We start from the raw sequence: 21159 nt of genomic DNA, 5'->3' as shown, positions 1-21159 counted from the left end.
ATATCTTGTATATTATTTTATTCTAAGTATCAACATCTAAGACCATTTTAAAACATTGAAATATAAGTTAGTTGAATAGGAATTAACATTTTGTTATTTGTAGTGATATTTTTAGGTTTTCCTAATTATCATTCCTCTAGAATATTGTACTTCATTTGGAAACAACTATATGGCAATTTCTACATGTTGGGCTCAATTTAAGATTTCCCTTTAAATCTCCTAATGTTTAGAAATGAGATAGGGATAAAATTATGTCGTTTTGCTGTATTTTAATATTATTCTTTGAATCTGGGCTTCATATTCTCTAAGCTGAGGTCCTGAGCAGTGTAATTCTTTGGACTACGGCCATTCCTTTTCACAAGAGCAATTTAAGATGCATGTAGTAAGTGCAAAGTAAAATATTAAATGCCTTTTTAGCTTTTAGTTGTTTTATAGATTTTATAATTTCCCTTTGTTTATTGTATTAGAAATCAATCATCAGTGACTGAACACCTTGGTAGTGTTATTTTCAAAATTCAAGGATGTGCATATATTTACATGAAGAACCTTATGGTTTTCTTCTACATTCTAATATTTCCACTACCATTGAAGTTTCTAAAGAAATAAAATAAAGAGGAAATATATGTCCTCTTGTGAAATAGGCAGAAAGGAAAAATTTTATGATTTTGACTAATATAATTAGTGAATTAATAAATAAAATGGTCTTTTATTTTGAAATTGGTTTTCTTTAATAGGACTGTATCCTAGCATTTTCCAGCTTCTGATCTTTCCTCTACCTATTTGCATATTTTCTGATTAATAAATTACTTAATATTCATATAAATATCTACATATTTACTTTAAGAGATAATTCATGGAAAGTAAGTATTTCTAAAACATTCCACAATGTCATTTAAATTAACATCTTAAAATTTGGAAAATGTAGTGAATATTGAAACAGGAAGGTGACAATTAATGTGAGTAAACTCTTCCAACATTTCCCTGGTATTCAAAGGACTAGTATTAACCCTAAGTGATTTATAGTGTTTTTAGTATCTTTATTTGTTCTATTTCTGAACAATTTTCCCTCAGTGAGTGAATAATATTGGTAAGGGGCAGATAATTGTTTTTGCTTCACACTAATTCAAACTAATATAGCTCTTTCAAAATAGAATTTTTAATGAAAATGTGTATCACTTTCAAAAATTAATTTCATTTAATTACTATTATTTTAAACCTATTTCATGTGTTTTATCTAGCTATAGATATTTCCAATCATCCAAAAGGGCATATTAAAAAGTATTTTATGTGTGATGTATCTTCAAATGTTGTGGAATAATATGTAAGTGTGCAAATATCTTTCAGAGTGTTTCTACTTTGAACTTCTCTAAAAAGGATAATTTTTTGCTTTTTCTAACTATCATTGTTTTATTTTTTTTAAAGATAGACATCTGAGCTAACATCTGTTGCCAATCTTCTTTCTTTTTTTCCCTTCTTCTCCCCAGTACATAGTTGTATATTCTATTTGTATGTAATTCAAGTTTCATTATAAAACAAACACAGAAATCAAACAATAAATCAAATATTTCAATATTAAAACATGTATTAAGTATACTCATTCTATATGTTAATTAAGATTATAAATTATAGAATTAAACTTGAGTGGGTCTCAATTTATGTCATATCTGTCTGTTTCAATTTAATTATTGAGACAATGGCATTTAATTTGTAATTCTGAACTTACTGAGATAAATTTTAATGTTCTGTATTGAAGGTGTTTTCACCTAACATATTCTTTTTAATTAATAGTACTTGAAAATAGCAAACAATTCTGTCTAAATTGGAGGAAATGCGATAACTTTGAACATTCCTTAATGTTTATAGTAGTTTTAATAAAGTAGTAATGGGCAGATGCAAACATAGAAGATGCCCATGTGTTAAACAAATAAAATTACACCCAGAGGCCCATTAAGTATATTTTCTAATCTGGTTTTTGAAAACTGTAACTCTAGATGAATAATTTGGCATGCTTATAACTTTTCTAGGGAAACTGAGCTTAAACACATAAATATAGCTTTTGCTGAAGGCAACTTGATGCATTTAGTCACCATTATAGTCAGAATGTGATTCATATAATGTACTTTTATATATAGCATTATAAAAACAAATGTGATGAAGGATTGGTATTGAAAATTTACTTGAGATAGGTCTCTCCCTCTCTCCTTCCCCCTACCTCCTCTATGTTTCTTTCTTGGTGAATTACGAATATTTTTCATCATTTGACTCTCCTGCTACAGTTTGCAATTAAATGCAAATAAAACTGGCCTATGCACATAAAAGTGCATCATGTTGCATATAAGCCCCAAGTTTTAATTTCATATCTTTTATTTTTATATTTTAGTATCTATATTTTATTAGTCTTCCTAAAATATTTACATGTAAGTAAAATTATAATTTAATGTGATCTCAATGTGAAAAGTGATTAATTGTTGAGTTCTGAAGAATCAGTAGAGTTTACACAAATAATAGTCAAGTGGTAAATGTCTCTGAGAAATAGCTTGCACCACATGGATGAACGTATAGAGACTCTTAAGGTCAAGATGTTTCTTGTATTTCTTGCCCTGGTTGCTGAATCTGTGTTTGTGTGCCTGAGACTTCTCTTTTAATAATATCCATGAAATTGATATGCCAAGAATGTAAGTAATACTTTAATCTTTCATAATTTGATTTTGGTTTAATGAAAATGCAGCAATCTTTAGCCACAGGATATAACAACTTAAAATAATCTGGCCTACATCTAAACATTTTTTTTACCAGTTTTATTGCCAGTATAGCAAAGGGAGTCAGTGTTGTACAAGGTAAAGATAAGGTCAGACGGAGAAGATTGGAAACTTGGACCTGCATACCCCTTGGCAGGTCAAAAACCACTCAGCTTCTGTTTTACTAACATTAACATGTTGGTAATACTATCTTCCTTATACAATTATTGCTGGTATTAAACTAGCTATTGTATACAGAATTTATTACAGAGCTGTCACACAGTCTTTGATAAATATTGGCTATTAATACTGATATTGGGCCAATCACATGAAAAGTAACAGTTTTCTTTTCTGTCTAGTGCAAGACATATGCATGTGTGCTGGAAAGTCATCTAATGGGACTTACGATTGACTTTAGCACCGGATTTATCTGCTTTGATGCTGCAACAAAGGTAATGCGCTTGTCAGCTCTAAGAAATGTGCTGCAGACATTCTAATTTAAGAGTGATTGAAAAAAGTTGTAACTCCTATCAGCATTTTAACTGGTTAACATGTGTCAAATTGAAGATCTTCATTTTTGTTACTAGAAGAAAATTATGTGTTAATCTGTTTACAGAAAAACGAAAGTTTGAAATTTTAATAAAACAAATATGTTGCCACAAAACATTGTAACTATATAAACTGAAATCTATGTATAATATGAATATTATACATATATATTTTTTTCTCTTTTGCTAAAGGTTTGGCCTCATATTGAGGGAAAATTTCCTTTCTCAAAACTAGTTTTTTAAACAAAGTGTTTCTTTATTATTTTTCTATGTCAACATCTCCAATATCACAATGACAAAATGTATTTTTTTAGTTTTAAAGATAATATGTTAGAATTAAAGAATGGAGAAATTTGGGGGTTGGGGTTTCTAGCCAGGGAATGTAACCCTTGTAAACACCTAATAAGGTCTTGAACTGTCTGATTGTCTGCCCTTTCCACAAAGGGTATATCTCTGGGAGTGATGTAGATTGAATGATGAAGGGCATCTTCTCAGCCAGTCATATCTAAAAAATGTTAAAGCTCAACTGACCTCCTGCCCCTTACTAATCTCCTTCCAGTACTGAAGTCACTGCTGCAGTTTCTGACTTGGGGCTCTGGTCCCCATGGAGGTCATTCTCTCCCTTCCCATGAGGACATAAATTTCTTAGATCCATTCCACTTTCTCCTTTGTCAAAGTATGGCCTAAAAAATAAACTGATATACTCCTTAGCACTAATTTTAAGGATTAATGAGTAATTTCTTATTGGGAAACTTATATTTTACCTAGAAATTAAGCTTTGTATAGATTTTCAAAAACCCTAGAAATTCAGGCTTGTACAGATTTTCAAAAACAAATGCAAATAAAACAAGGTAGTGATATAAATGCATGAGAAAGGTAGAGTGTACAGACAGTGGGAGTGTTTTGATCTTGGAAAAGATGGGAGTCTAATGGTGCAGTCCAGCTGGTCACAGCCAAGTAGGATGTGGGTTGTTGTTTGGAAATCTTGTGTTTTTTCATGTCCCAACAATCAAGATTGTCACACAAAATTTCACATTATTAAAGGGTGCCCAATGTTTCATTCTACTTTGACATTGTAAAAATAAATAGGACACATATGCCAGTTAGATTTGACTGTCCAGTGCATTGCCTTTGCATAACGCCAAAAGAATGCTTCCCTAAATATGGAATTTCAGACAGCAGCGGCTCTTTTAATGATTCTCAAATGAGACTGCCATACACTTTTCCTATGACTAAAGACTTTCTTTTGAATAAAATGCTCATTCTAATCAGGATAAGGTCATGAGTATTAAATTAATTTAACAAATTAACCAATTTAATTATTAATCAATTTCATAAGTACTAAATTAATGTAACAAATAACTTTAAAAACATACTGATTAGAAAAAAAATTAAAGTCTGTTTTTAAAAATGAAATATTATTGCCAGAGTTGTCACCAAACTCTATCACATGAAGATGAAAGAGTCTCATACTAGTAAATGAGAGGGCAACAGATAAAATTCACCTAAATCCATTTTTTCATGCCTCAATCTATTTTGAGTTTCTGTTTAAGGTTAGTGTAATTGGAGTCTGTGTTAGAGTCCTCTGTTGGCTTTTAATGTGGTAAGGGAGAAAAGCTTGAAATGGGCATTCTACACCACATACCTGTGTACTCCTGCCCTGGGTGTTACTCTCCTGGAAGGGTTATGATGTCGTCTAGGGCAAACGATTTAGTAGGAAATGGTATTTTAGTAAGTACAAACTTGACATGCAGGAGAAACCAAAGACCCTCAGGTGTAGTGATCACTATCTTTTCATTTTCTGATTTTGTTATTGGAAGTATCTAACTCCAAGACAATCTGAGAATTACAAGGGAGGGAAAAGAATCTATACACGTTATCATGAAGGTAGCATTCATCACTGAAACTGTGACATTTGGGGAGTGAAAGCAAGAGCCAGTAATAATTATGTCAGGACAGCAAGCATAAACCAAGAGAGCCCTGTGCAAACCACTGAGTTGACCTCACTGCAAGAAGGTTTGCCTCATTCCATAAAATGAGCCCAGAAAGAAGTTGGGCTTTTTTGTTTTTGGGGGGAAGATTAGCCCTGAGCTAACATCTGCTGCCAATCCTCCTCTTTTTGCTGAGGAAGACTGGTCCTGAGCTAACATCTGTGCCCATCTTCCTCCACTGCATATGTGGGATGCCTGCCACAGCATGGCTTGCCAAGCGGTACGTAAGTCCACACCCGAGATCCGAACTGGCGAACCCTGGGCTGCCTAAGCAGAATGCAAACTTAACCGCGACACCACCGGGCCGGCCCCAAGAAGTTATTTTTAATTACAAAAAAAACCCAAAAAGGTAATTGTTACATATAAATGAGAACATGTTTTGTTCCAAAATTTTATTAAAATAATTAAACAATATCCAGCTATTTTCTCTACTTGATATGCATGTGGAAAGTATCCTTAAGAATATATGTCCAGCAGATCTTTTAAATGTTTGGATTCAGGAGGGCTGTGGCAGCAATACTACTCATACCCTTTGACTGCACACATTTTCTCTATCTGTACTGCATCTTGATAAGGTCCTCCAACCTTGATGTGACTGTGGAAGCAAACCGAAGGTCTTATGATAAAGTACAGATTCCAAGAAAGGGGAGGATGGTGTTCTGGGTGGTTGATTGAGCTCCACATAAAGCAGATGCTGTGCTGTTAATACATCAATGAAGGCGAGAATCGCATTAATGCAAAACGAAAAAGCAACCATATTTTTCATTTCTTACAAGAAGTTTTAAAAAATAAAATAAACAGTGATGAAAAAAGTAAACTAAAAGACCAGATCAGAGACTCATGGTAGGGAATGAGTGTGAGCATTATTTAGATTACACTAGAATGCTACAAGTTTGGAAACTGTGAGGTATCTAAAATGCTACAGGTTCAGAAGCTGTGAGGTGTCTGGGAATGTCAAGCTAATACTTGTTATTTATTACTTGTGCATGAAAGTCCCCAAGGAAAACCATTTCCCTGGATTTTCTAAGAGAGTACAAGACACACTGAATAGCAGTCTATTCCACATACATTAGTTTATATTAGCAACATAGCAGGGAGCTGTATGTACTTCTCTTTCACTTAGTGTTGTTGGGGTGAATTCCCTCATAGAAATTTATTGCCATATACAGCTCAACTTGTTCTTCGTAATCTTCATCCTTGTTAAGTTGTAGCCATTTCAGTGTTAAAGGTTTTGTTACTAATGTGTCAAAGTATGATGTTGCAGCCCTTATATAACTCCCATGGTTGAAAGTATAGATTTGTTGCCTTTATATTCCTTTAAACATGCATAAATGCATTAATTAATTATATCTATTAATAGATTTTCCATGTAAACAGAGACCTCAGCTGCAATATTACTAAATATTTACTGAATACTTGCTGTCTATTGAAAGACACAGGAGGTGTATACATGTTGGTCTTGGGTGTTCAAGGAAAGCTTCACGGAAATGGAGACCCAAGAGCCCTTGATTATCCAGGCAAATATCTGTAAGTGAGGAAGGACATCAAATTTGAGGTCAAAGGAGATGAGAGATTAAGTTCGTGGGTAACTAAGAGCCAGATAATGAAAGGGGTTCTATTTGGATTCGAGCCTTAGAACAGAGGAATACCTTTGAAGAGTTTCAGACATAGGAATGAAATGATCAAGTGTGTGTTTGATAAAACAAAACTAGTAGAACAATCTATGATTGAAATTGAGATAATCCAGGCAAACCCTAAATTCTAAACTCTCAAAATCTGTCCTCCACTGGGCGTAGACCACTCCATGACATTCCTGAGAAAATGATATTCATGGTTGGCAAGGTCAAATAAGCACATTATTACAAGTTGAGAGTGAAAATAATCACAGTGTATGCACAGAATTAAGAGATGTTCAGTATGACTGAAGGAAAAGGTACAAGGAGAGGGATGGAGAGACAACGTTGGAGAACAAAACTGAGCCACATAGTTAAGGTCCAATGTATGTTTGACCTAAATTTGATTTATATTGTGGAAGGATCACTCTAGCTGAGGTACAGATTGCATTGATTGGGTGGAGGCAAGATTGAATTAATGGATACTTATTTTTCCCCTCAATAATTTAGAAAAACAACTTTTAAACTATTTTTTTAAACCATGAAATTTTGTAAAACAAAATGAGGGAGAGTGCTTTTTATCTGCATCAGACGGATAACACCTGAGCTCTAAAGGTTAAAACGACATTGGGGGCATCCTGAGCCCACACCTCAGCCCTCGCCGCACTCCGCATCATGCCCAGGGGATAAGCTGTCTTCAAGGGCTCCATTGGCTATAACTGGAGACAAGGAATGTTCATCCTGTGTATATGTCTATCGCAATGTTTGGAACACCGTAAGTCTTGGCTCTCGAGCCTGGGTAAAAGTAGAACACGGTATTACTCATATTATTACTGTTTCCTTGGGAGAGTCTCTGGAACCACTAGTTCCCAAAATTGTTATTGTATGATAATTTTTTAAAAAAATGTTTTAATAGTTGAATTTGAGAAATTGTAGGATAAAATACTTAAAAGGTTTTTTTACTTTAGGATATCTAAGAGACAGTGCTAAGACATTAACATATTAAAAATGTTTTCAAAAGCATAATTGGCTAACAGATCTACAAAGACAATAAATATGAAGTAAAAAGTAACATTTTTAAGAATTAGTTCTGTCTTATATTAGAGGCTGCTGTAATGATTTCCTGTTTTCTTCTTGTCCCCATTCCAACTTTCATTGAATATAAATTGAAAGCATTGTCTCGGGTAGATTTGTAAAACTCACACATGTGCACAGTGACCTGCATTTTAGGAACTTGTAATCTGTGCAGTAAACTATGATGTCACCCTAACTTAAATCACTTCCTTCTTGTTTTCTGGGTTTTGTCTACAAAGTTAGAAGACTTCCTATTACCAAATAATTGCGCTTCAGAATTAAATTCACTGTCAACACATTAACATTTGCGATAAATGAAATATCTAAATCTATATAATCCATTTGTACTTTTAAGCAGACACTGATTTCTATAGCGTTTCAAGGTAAAATTTGAAATGAAGTTAATATGACCTATATTTACTCTTTTCATTTTAATAACTGTTTGATCTGGATTGGACAAATTGAAAGTCACTGATTATAAGGAGCTTTGAGCTACTGTTTCTGCTAAAAATATATGATTTTCATGTACACACACTCATTTCATAATATGTTTGACTTTTTCTAAAATGCATTTATATAATTATAATATGAATTCCATAGGTTGAACATCTCAAAATAGAATTAAACTTTTATTGTTTTTATTTTATGCCATTTATGCTATAATATTTCAACTATTTCATATCAAAGGTAGCAATTACAAATCTAAAAGGAAAATTTGGAATTACCAAAATGAATATTTTCTTGAACCATCTCCTACATAAATAGAAATCTTAAATATACATACACTATAATGTACTTATGACAATATTCATATATATCTCAGCATTTTTCATTTTTACCCTGTCTTTCAATCATTTTTCTCTTTGGCTGTGTAACTTACAGCCCCCTCAAAATGGACAAAGGCAGCTATTTGATGGAATCTTTATGTTCTTATTCAGATAAATTATTTCTTCTTTATATTTAGGAGAATGAAGAACATTGCATTTATTGCAAAACAAACTCAGGCATTTAGGGAAACAATCTATCAGGTAAATTTTTTTAAACCTCAAGCATTTCAAAGATAAGTCTAAAGTAAATGTTCAAAAGAGAAGCATTAACCAGTAGCTTTCATGCCAGTTTTCATGCCAGTAGCTAGATGTAGTATAATAATAAAGTTTTCTAGATTTTTAATTCATTTTTGGCCATATAAGAACATTATAAAGCAATGTGGAAATTAACACATGCTTTGCTGTTATATTTATAATTCAAAGTATATAAAGAATAAAATCAGGTAAGAGTCAAAAAATTTTGGGCTAATATGTTTTACATACTTCTTCCATTTTATCCTTTCTTTCTCTTCCTTCATCCTTTTAAATTTTTAATTGTACTTCCTTTCTGTGGCTTTTGATACATTTTATTTTTCCTGGATTATTTTTTGTTAATATTGAGAAAATCTTCCTTAAAACTTTTCTCATTGTATTTCAGATTGTCTTTCCTTTGGTCATCAGTTTTGGTTTTCATGAAATTTTTTTACTACAATGTATTAACCTCTGAAACTCTCACATAATAAATGAGAATAATAATAGCTGTGTATCTATCTTGGGGCATTATTCTAAAATTAAATGAGATACCTTGTTAAAAAAATAGTAAACTATGAAATATAAGGTATAGATTCTGAACTATTTAAGCATTATTTCCGACTAGCCCATCTTCCATTGGATCTTGTCTCAACCACAAATCATGTCTTTTCATCTAATCCTAGGAATTCATCCTCTTATTTCCCTCTTATTTCAAATTCCCTAGAATGCATCAATGAGCTTCTTTTGTCCTCCTATCCTTAACATCTGCAGAAAATCACTTGGCTGCTGCAGCCTCACTTTCTTCACCTCTAAAATGGATATGCAAATGACACTTTTCACACAGGATTATTGAAATGTTTAAATAAGAAAATATATGTGGAGCGTGTTGTGCAGCAAGTGGTGTGCATGCATGGTAAACCTTCAATAAGAGGTGGACACTTATTTTACTCACATTATGCTGCATAGTTCTGACAACTGCAGGGTCAGCACCAACAACATCTTGCTACTGTGCCGCCCTTCTCAAGATGTCAAAGAAGCACTGTGTTTTCTAGAAATCTTGATCAATCAATCAACACATTTGTTTGCTACATTCTGGTCCTTGTGGGTCTCTGCTTTCATAGAGGTCTTTGTTCTTGTGGCACCTAGTGGAGAAGATTGTCATTAAACAAGTAATTATAAGTATAATGATTCTCAGCAAAGGGAGTTCAGGATAGAGTGGAAACATGTAAACCAGGTTAAGGGGCCATAGGCAGTACCTGGAGACAACTACATTTCACCTGAGAATTAGTAAGTCATGAGTGGCTAACTGGGCTCACAGTGGAGGAAGATTGAGTAGCATGTGTGAAAGAGAGGTGAGAGAGCACTGACAGAGGTTCAGCATGGCAGCAGCAGGAGAATGAGGAGGGAGCAGTATTTGAAAGTAAAGTAGTCAGGCACCAAATAATGAGAAGTCTTGGACTTCATGTTAAAGATTTGGCACTTACATCAGTTAGCTGGGGTCACAAAATTGCTATGTAACTCACAATGACAATACTTCACTGCCTTACAGCAGCAAATACTTATTTATTACCCTTCTATGGGATTCAGAAGATTGATCTGGACAGGTCTCATTCCTGAGTCTGCAGTGTGGATGGCTCCGTAAAGCATCCATGAGTTGACTCTGCTCTGCTTGTTCCACATTCCTCCCAGAAGCAGAAGCCTAGCCCAGACATGTCCTTTTTCTGCAAATGACAAAGGTGGAAGAGAGGAAGCCTTAATGTGCAATTCTTCTTTAGCCCCTGCTCTTAGAACAGCTGAAAAATCCCACTTGTCAAAGCATGTCACATGGTTGAGCCACAAACCAGTAAGAAGGGAGATCATCCCAGTCTATTTTGGGAGAGTACTTCAGAGTTACATTGCAATAGGTGTGGACACAGGTGATGATGAAAATTAGGGCTGAGGCACCCATTGTGTCAAGGGCCGTGGAAAGATATTAATGGATTTTATGCCGGAACATGATCCAATCTATGATGACTTTGGTACCCTTGTGGAGAGTGCTTTGGAGAGGGAGAAGAGTGTACGTAGGGAAAGGAGGAGGCTATTAGGAGACTTGTGGCTTAGAGCAGCGTACTTTGAGAATGCAGAGCAGCAGGGAATTGAGTAATAAGGATATACTGTCAGTAGGGCTTGGAGAGAGAGAAGACGGAACTAAGTATGATGCTGAAGTTTCTGACCTGAGCAGCTGTGTGGGAAAAAGAAATACACTGAAAAGGAGAGGATTTTAAGGACATCTGTTGAATTATTCTCATGAAAGTAGCTATGGAGAGGTTACTGAATAGTTACTATGTTCAATGTAAAAATGAAGAGGCTACTTTCTTACTTTTTTAGTGACAGGAAATCAGTGCTATGTATCTTACCTTAGGTAAATGTCTTTTCTAAGTCTCTTGGAAAAGCACACCCTAGTAGTGTGATATACCATAGGATTCATATATTAGAGACAAATATATTGTCAAAGTGTAGTTCTGATATCTTTTCCCTATCCTTGAAGTGTTGTATAACTGTTTTTACCTGTCTCAGAGTGATTTCTATCCCAAGAGACTTCTTGGTCTGTAAGACAAACAAGTTTCTGGTGGCAGGCCTCACAGGAGACTGAGATGGGAACTTATTCCAAATCCCTTGGATAAATACAATTTAGCTCTACCTGGAACCTCCCATATTGGATCTATTCCATATAGATCCATTCAAGCACAAGACTTACATATATCCTCACTGACCTTGAGTAATTCAGACTTTAGTCTTCAACTGCTTACAATATTTTAGGGCATTTTTAACTAAATCAAAATGATTCAGCTCAGAAGGAAAGATTATGCATCTCAAGGTAATTAATTGTATGTTGCTAATTTAATGGACACAATAGTTTCCCAAGTGATGCCTTTTACATTTGAGTCAAATGTAAACTATGGATTTCTAGAAATACAAATTTCTTTGAATTTCAGGATTTTTAAAATTATGTTCAGATAAAAAATGAATAAATGATTAACTCAGATCGATAAACTTGTAAATGTGAAAAACAGTACTGTCTCACAAATGAAGATATGCAGATACTTAGTCATTAAATTTAGCAATTATTTGATAAAGTGCTTAATATCTGTCAGTGGAGCAGCCTGAAGACAACCTAGAGGAGAATGAAACAGTGATGTCTTATTACATTGCACAGGCATATTGACTTAGATATAGCCATCTCAGTAAACTCATTTCATTTTCTCTCTAGACCTGTCACTATCTATTGAACCCTCACCAATGTGTGCATATGTTAGAAAGAAATAACTAGAAAACAGTTGATTTATATAAAGAATCAATAATATGAATTCTAAGTGTGGCTCAATTTTATCATGATGCCAGAAAAAAGCAACAACAATAAACAAGACAAACACAAAACCTTAACGATGCAAGACATTTATACCAACAAAACCAAATTCTCCTGCATGTTTGTGTTATACAGGTAGCATGTAAAGTTTCTCAAAATAAAATCAGTGTGTTAAGAATAACAAATAGCATACCATGTCCAGTAGTATGTGGAAGCACATTAATGCTTCCTTTCCCACATGCAGTTTGGTTATCCTATTGAAAAATTTTACGTGGCTATGATTAAAATAAAGACTGTATATCAACTCACCAGACTGATGACTTTAAGCTATTGCAACATAACCTATGAGGTCTGAGTTTTAGAAACACCTTTCTGTTTTTTTCTTTCTTCTTCTTAATAGCTTCCAAATAAATTATTAAAGTAAAAGTCTGTATACCTCTCTTTGAATGTTCCATATATTTGATGGAAATATATATACATACACAGTCATGAACCACTTCATGATGGGGATACATTCTAAGAAATGTTTCAGGCTATTTCGTCATTATGTGAACATCATGCAATGTACTTACACAAACCTGGATAGTATAGCCTACTACACACCTAGGCTATATGGAACTAATCTTATTGGACCACCTTCATATATATACAATCTATCATTGACCAAAACATCATTATGTGGCGTGTGACTGTATCCCTATATGTAAAGTCCATTTGGAGGGAACAAATTTAAGTGAAATATGTTTGATAGAGAAGCTCTGAGCTTGATTGGGCAATTTCATCCAGTCATTAGTTTAGGCAACTGGCCTGATGATAATGAATTTCTGTTTTGTTAACTCCAATTCAGACATGCATCTTGATCTCTAAGACTGCATATTAACACATCTCAACACAGTGTGTCCAACTCTCAGTTTGTTGTCCATTTCAGTCTGTCTCCTTTGCATTCCTATCTCAGTTATCAAAAAGAATCTGAATTGTGTACTATACTCATGTCTCTTCCTCAAAACTCCCTGAAAGGATTAGCCTAACTAAGGTAGTCCCTTCTCATTTGAATTGCTGCAATATCTTCCAAACAGGCTGTCCTGATTTACTATTGAATATGCTCTTTTTTGTGCATTAGCAATGTCTCATGACTATTGATACACACTAGGAATACAAAAATGGATACAGTCCTTTCTCTCAAGAGTCTACAGTCTAATGAAAGAGACAGATCTGGAACTGGGTACTTGCAGATAGGATGGCAAGGAGACAAAGCATTATGAGTATATAAAGTTACAGCACTCTCTATTCCATCCACCATACCATCGCCAGATTAATGATACTTCTAAAATCTAAACTTGGCCTTGTCATCAGTCTCTCTTGTTAAATTACTTCAGTGTCTTCCTTCTGCCTTTAAGACAATATCTGTTAGCAGAGTTTAGAAGCCTCTTAATGTTCTGGTCTCTGCCTGCAATTTAGCATCATCTCCTGTATTTCCCTCAGTATTTAGTGGCTCACTCGTGCACTATGCTTTTACAGATAACACTCCCACAGCTTACATTCATCCTCGAATGCAAGTCTTCATCCAGTAAGTCTTTATTCACCAATTTGATTTAGACGTCTCTTCTTTGAGAGCAGAGAATTATAGGCATACTCCAGCATAGCACTTACTATGAAGTATTACAATTGAGTCTTGTGAAGATATCAACACATCTTTTTTTTGGAGACTCAAGCACAGTTCAAGAATACTAAATTAATTCAATGCCTGGTAATGAATACCTTGATGAGTATGATACCACCAAAGGAATTAAGTGAAAGACAGCTATAAGCTTTCATCTACTTCTGTGATATTTTGATATTTCTATTTTGTATTTGTGTATTCATCATCCCCATTCAAATTTATAAAATTAGTATATAGTTGAAGTTCTACTTTTAGTGAAAAAGAAATTAAGTCCAAAGATATATTTAATTAGGATAAATTTCACATGAGTGGAAAACAGATGAGAAGTATGAAAATGAGCAAAGAAAAATAGTTTAAATAAAAGGTTTCCTATTGTTTCTATTAAATATCACCCTTAGCTCACCCACAAAACAGAGGAAGCGAAAGGAGACACACTGAACACAGAACATTGACTTTTGCCGTAAATTAACTCCAGGGGTAGAAGTGTGTATAGAAAGCAAGATATACGTGCTTGGGCTTCTTGCCAGAGTTGAAGGATGATGCAAAATGGAAACAGAGCTGTGTGGGAAGGTGTGATTTACTGCTTAAGTATAGACTAATCGAGACAATTTTCAAGAGGAAAAAAAGTATGTTTCTGGTTATCCCTGGGCAAACATTAGTTAAATGTCAAATACCAGGTGATTGGTGTTATAAAGGAGGGTAAACAGACCTTGCCTTCAAAGCATTTTTGCTGTAATTTTTAACATGTTTTATGTAATAAGTTGTAATCCATATAGATTGTTCTTTCTAGTGTTTTTGCCTCTTATGTAGCAAAATATCCTACTCCTATTTCTCATAAGATAGTTGACCTAGTGCTGAAATTACCTCCATTATGTGGATGTTATTTAAGTTTTTCTAAAGAGGGATTTTTCTGTGGGGCATGAAAAACTGGAGCCTGCAAACAGTGAACTGATAAGAAAACGGATAAAGGATGTATTAGAAATTGTTTTGCCTATTTTTGTTAAACATGTAAGTTTTTCAATATCATTAATGTGACTTCACTTTTCATTTGTATATAATTAATGAATTATATTTTTCAATAGTCTGCATGCAAGGAACTTGCTATACAAATGTGAATTCACTCACTAACCTCTTGCATCTCTATTCTATGATGGAAGTTACAGCTAGCTTTGAAAAATCTTTGTTATCCATGACAAAAAGAAAGAGCAAGGGCAGGTCTTTTCTTTTTCCTTTCCACTGAAGTTCTCTAGATCACTGCATTTCCAAACTTTAAGCTACTTCTACCAATGAATCTTAAACAAATGAATAGCTTATGAGAAACTTTTTACTTGTAGAGAGAGAGAGAAAAAAAGCTCAAAATGGCAACAGTAATATAAGGAAGAAGAAACAATGGCTCAGAACACTGTATGTTTGACAAAATCACTAGTTTACATCCCTGGGTTTGATGTCCTCTGCTAAATGAGACTCTGGGTCTCTCCTCTCTGTTAAGCAAGGAGTCAGGCATTTGCAATGAAAGTTCATATGTAATCATGTTCAATGAATGACTCTGTGATGTTTAGTTAGACAAGTTACTATAGAAATTCAAATAAGCAGTTTGGGATAAAAATTATAAACCATGGAGGATGACAGGCTTGGGTTTGATTCCTACTTATTATCTGTGAAATATCATGCATGTGTATTGTGCATACTTAATTGTATCATCTGGAAGGTGGCAATACTCGGGCTGTTGCATAGCTCTTGCAGGAATTTGAGAAAATGCCCTTTCAAGGGCCTAGCACACACTTATCCTCATTGTAATGACAAAGATGAGGCTCCATTGCAGGACAACAGTGGACTCACAGAATGCTTCACCAGCACTAAATAAAGTATTTTGAAATTATTTATGATCCATACATGTGTTCACCTATTGAATGATTCAGTTTCAGGATTGAATGATGGATTACGTACTATGCACCTCATTATCTTCACATGAAATATTCTACTTGATAGCACTTCAACGTTTTATCTTCAATCACACATAGATTAACCATTATTTATAAGCACAATTTATAAGGATTACTCCCTGGTTTAAGAATGGTGACCTTAAATTAGAAACCCCAAATGGCATTGAAGCCAACATTCTTTAGCATTTATATGTTCAACTGCATTTTTTAAAATAAAATGTATCTGTTATAAATAGTAGCTCAGAGGTAAATGATTCTTTTGCAGAATTTACTTTTCTTTCATAATCTTGAATTGTGGGAGCACTTTGCTTATACTGTATATGTTCCTATTACTTGCTTGCTTTCTTGGCTTTATTATAACTACAATATAGAAATTGCTGTGACTCATATTATTCTTTCTTCATACATATAGATATCTTTACTTGCAGCATTTAGGCACTTAAAATATTTAAATATGTCTTCAAAATGCCAGATATATTTTATATTTATCATTTCATATAGTCTTTCAAAGAACATGTTGAGATAAATACTGTTTCTGACTGTCAGAAGCAAAAAAATATGTTTTAATAAATTCAGGCTGCATTTTGGGGCCATTATTACTATACTTAAATCCATTAAATATTTCATTTTATAGTGCATATTTTTTGTCATTTCTTGAAATGTATTCCATAGAAAAAGCTACCTAGTTAAACAAATGAGTTGTTTTTCTGGAAATATCTTCAGACTTCATTTTCCTAAGAAACCTCACCAAATGTGTTTGAACTCCTTTTTCTGGAGGAGTAAGCAGAAGCAGTCATCTATGGAAAGACTTGGGGAAATGAAAATCTAGTCTGCAATCATTTATTATGAAATCTTTGGGTAACATTCCAGATTTCAAAAAAATTCAGCAATTTCTTCATACATAGCTATTAGATTTGTTTTGTTTTTGTCGTTTTTCTTCCTCCTTTGGACTTGATCTCCTTCAAGTCCAACAAATTAAGATTACTACTGGTGTCAGGAATTTTACAATCCAAATCCAAGGTACCTTCGTCAAAGTGATCTAGAGAATGCAGGGACCATTGGAGTCGCAAAATCCAGGACATACCATAGACTTCTTGCTTACACCATGTCCACTCTACAGATGGAAATTACACAGTACTTTATAAGTTCTCATTTTAGTACAGTGTATTTTTTCCCCACCTCTCCCAGTTACATGGCTCCAATAACATGACAGCCACATCATAAAAGAGAAGTGAAGAAACTTTTTTCTTTAAAACTTATTTTGCCTTAATGGATTTCTTTCACAAAAGTTAGGTTCATTGTGTGTCTACTGAATGCCAGCTGCTCTGTTAGGATCTAGGGATGCAGTAATGAGCTAGTCAGATCAACTACCTGTCAACTTGAAGCTCTCTTTACCATGGAGAGAGACAGAGCAGGATGACCACAGATTGCAGTTAGATCTGTGAAGGAAACAAGCAAGGTACTGAGAAAGAGAAGACCTCAGAAAGCCTTTTAATAGTTGATGGGAAAAGATTCTCTGAGGGAGTGATCTTTATGGGGGGACCTACGTGGTAAGAATAAAACAGCTGTGAAATGAATTACAGGAAGAATTTTCAAGCAAAGAGAACAGTAAGAGTTAAGCCAGAAACATGAAAGGTCTTTGCTTTTTCCAGAAACATAAAGGAGAGAAGGGGTGAGGGGCGTGGGTAAAAAGATTATCCTAATTGCTTTATAGAACATGGATTCATGTTTACCTTATGTAAAGCCTTTATTCTATGGCATAATAAATATTTGTATTTAACATTTACCTTGTACTTTAAACAGTCTTAATTAACTACATTTTTCATGTTTGATATCAGAAGTAGGATGGGTAACTGGTTTTGGAGGATAGCACAGATATAGTGGAGATAATCACAAGCAAATAAATGCAGATACAAGCTGAAAGATATTCTGCATCTCTGGTCATCTATCACTAAGTAAGAAGTGTCAGATCTCTATTTGGAAAAGAGATGAAAGTAGGAGACATTTTTCTCTAATCTGAGTTTCCTGGAGTTCTAGTTGAATATCTGGCCCTTTTGTGGTCAATAAGTGGAAGAACCCTGCAATTTACTGTCCAAAATGTGATAATAAGTAATTATTTATTATCTGATAAGTTGGTTTCATGATATTGGTCAACCTGTAATATAGTTCTGTTCAAAAGTTATTTTTAAAAGACTGTTATCCCTAAAACATAAACATATATCTTGGCACATTAAAGAAAAATTAAGAGATATTTATATTGATTATCTAAGCAATAATAAGCAGGGTAATTATTTTTGGTACGTAATTTTTAGTATAGTAAAGTATCACAGCTTGTGGAGATGCAAATACAAGTGGTGTATTCACCAGAATATATTCCAGTGTACTTTAGCTACGTAAGTTTCTTAATTTAGGAAAATATTGATTTTACCACAACCCTGTGTTCTACCAATAGTACATATTCATATTATTATCACAATAACAAATAACATATCCAATGTTGAAGTTTTTAACTGAATTTATGATAGTATTCAAAGTAATAAATTTAATTTTGACGTAACGAAATTTCTAAAGATTTATTTTGATTTCACAAATTGAATGAAAAACAGTTATTAAAGGTAAGTGATTTTCCAATTGAAGCATTGATAGACAAATAACATCATTTAATTGTGAAGTTCTTCTGCTAATGGAGACAAAGCAATATCAATAGCTTTGCTTTGATACATGAACAAGAATCCTGAAAGTCCAGAATTAGCAGATTTGATTTAGAAGGGAAGTCATTTGATCTAAACAGAAATTTATGCTTAAAGAATGATTTTAAACTATACTTACTCATTTTTTAACTTATTGTAGTTGAAGAGTCTAATGTAAAATTTTAAAAATACCAAACTATAAAAGAGTTTTTTATTTTAGTCATGCAATAAACAAGACCTCTATCACTAGAGTATTCAGATTACTGTCTAAAAAACCCTATAGAACTTCCACTGATCATCTGTTTCCTGTGCATCCTTCATTTACATACCATCTATAGTTTCCTCTGTTTCCCACTGGTCCCTCTGACAGACTCCACGGCTTCGTTCTTCTCAGATGCCAGGGGACAGGCTGCAGCAAGAAAGTTGGTATACCAACTGGCTCACGAACACAGAAATGTTGAATACTTCTCCCCTTACCACAAGGGACCTGGAGAAACACTCTGTCTTTAGCACCACTTGTTCAAGTGCACTTAATTTTATCAGCAAGGACCCTGCATGTTCCATTTGTGCTGACCAGGAGAACATTCTCGTATGATGTAAATGTTGGCCACCAAAAACAAAGCCTCATGCATGGAGATGATTCTTTATAAAGGTTCATCCTGTCTACTCATGCTCTAATATGCTGAGCCTGTCTATTTTGGAACAAATCTTAGCCTTTTTCCCCCTATCTTAGGTAGCCATAGGGACTGCCTCCTATGTAGCCCTATTTTTGAGTTGATAAAGTCATTCAGGTCAAGAGTGGTGGTTACACAGATACCGGACTGCAGCTTGGGTAGCTTGCTTATACCCTCTGCCTCTGCTCATGCCTGATTCCAGGTGAATCAATTACATCTTGCAATGGTTTTTAATGGGCCTGTCCTACTTATGACTTAGTAGAATAGACAAAAATCCAAACAAGATATGCAGCTCTGGCCACATGTGGACTTCCATATCTACCAGGGCCTCTTGGCATTCCAAGGAATGCCTGTAAAGTGGTATATGGATTTGCTGTAGATGACACAGCTTTATTCCAGAACCCAGGGATATCTATATTGCGATTCTCCTACTAGGGCTTAACATAAATTCCACACTGCTTCTTTATCCAGAATAGACATCTCTTATGTTTTAGGGTCTGACAGATTGTAATTAATACAATTAAGCCACTGCCTACTCCATCTACTAACAGTAATGGGCTTCTGTTGTCAGCCAGTTATCAAACAATCCACCTCCAAGATCTCACCTTTGCACGTGTATTGAGGACTAGCATGAACCCTCTTATTTTGAATTCCATGGAACAATATCTGAGACAGAGAAATAGGCATGTGCAAAGATGCGTGTTATCCAGAGATACAGCTGTATGGAAAGAGGAAGGCAGGTTGGAGAAGGCGAATAAGCTGACCCACAGGGTGACTGTACCTGAGGGCTAGTCATACCTAAGGGGAACTTGGGTTACCCTACAGAATTATCCTATCAGCAGCAACAGGACAGCAGTATAATCCCGTATTAGCCCATAGTTCAATACAGCAAGACTATGGAAAGGAGGACAGTGTAAAGATAAGCTTGGTTTTCTCTGTTTCTCTGGGCCTATGGAGAGGCTGCATCACACACTGAGGGGTATAGTTGGATGGGGGCACTAAGCAGCATGATAAAGAATATTGTTATGCAAAGGGTTTTGAAATAAATGAATAAATTAATGAATAAACATATCTCTTTTTAAGAGTCTAAGCACTCAAGGTCAAAAATACTACCTCTTCTCACTAGTTGTACACTATTCTTCCAGTACTGACTGCCCTCTTTGCTCTGACTTTAGGGGCATTCTATGCCAAAAGCTTTATGCAGAAAATAGGAGAAAACAAAAGAGGTCATGGGAGCAGATGCAGAGGGAGGAGATGTTTTCCAGAGATGATGTAACATAAGCTAAGAGTCTATGCAGTATACCATTAATGGCATTGGAAAAGCATTATAGACGTTTATTGGGACATATTTTCTCAAAGTGTTATACATTTTAGGAATTATGTTTAAGGTTAAATAAAATTTTAATTTTACAACTAAATATAAAGATTTTTCTTTTATAGAAGGATGCAGAAAGGACAATCATTAAAATGTGAAGTAGGCAATATTTGTCTTCTGAAAGTTCTCACTTCTAATTCCATATTCTCCCAGAAGCATCACCATTACTACTTGTGTTCAGAGATCTTCTCATATCAAAATTTGCCATATCCTACTGTACTATTGGAAAAACTCTACTAAACTAGTTTGAACTAAGAGAAAAAAAAAACCCTGTAACTTACAAAGAAATTCCATGAGCATTATTATCTCATCCATTTTCACAGAACCTTTTAAAGTAGGATAGTCAGGTATCATTACCTCTAATTTACTATAGAATGTACTCAAGCTTCAATAAATTAAGAATCTTGCCCAAAGTCTTGTGGCCTATAAGTAGTATACAAAGTTTGGAT

General features: G+C 34.4%; 1 protein-coding gene across 3 annotated transcripts in view; it reads left to right on the top strand.

Annotated features, from left to right (window-relative positions):
• Positions 1 to 21159, top strand: part of SNTG1 (syntrophin gamma 1) — an 852347-nt gene that overhangs the window by 800953 nt on the left and 30235 nt on the right. For all 3 annotated transcript variants that reach the window (XM_070481301.1, XM_070481302.1, XM_044744142.2), the window contains one exon: positions 3098 to 3190. In XM_070481301.1, coding sequence (XP_070337402.1) covers positions 3098 to 3190 — 93 coding nt within the window. The remainder of the gene's footprint in view (positions 1 to 3097; positions 3191 to 21159) is intronic.

The sequence above is a fragment of the Equus asinus genome, chromosome 12 (genome assembly GCF_041296235.1).
Source record: "Equus asinus isolate D_3611 breed Donkey chromosome 12, EquAss-T2T_v2, whole genome shotgun sequence".
NCBI lineage: Eukaryota > Metazoa > Chordata > Mammalia > Perissodactyla > Equidae > Equus > Equus asinus.
Note: the sequence above shows the minus strand (reverse complement) of the source record. Positions and strands in the feature narration are given on the sequence as shown.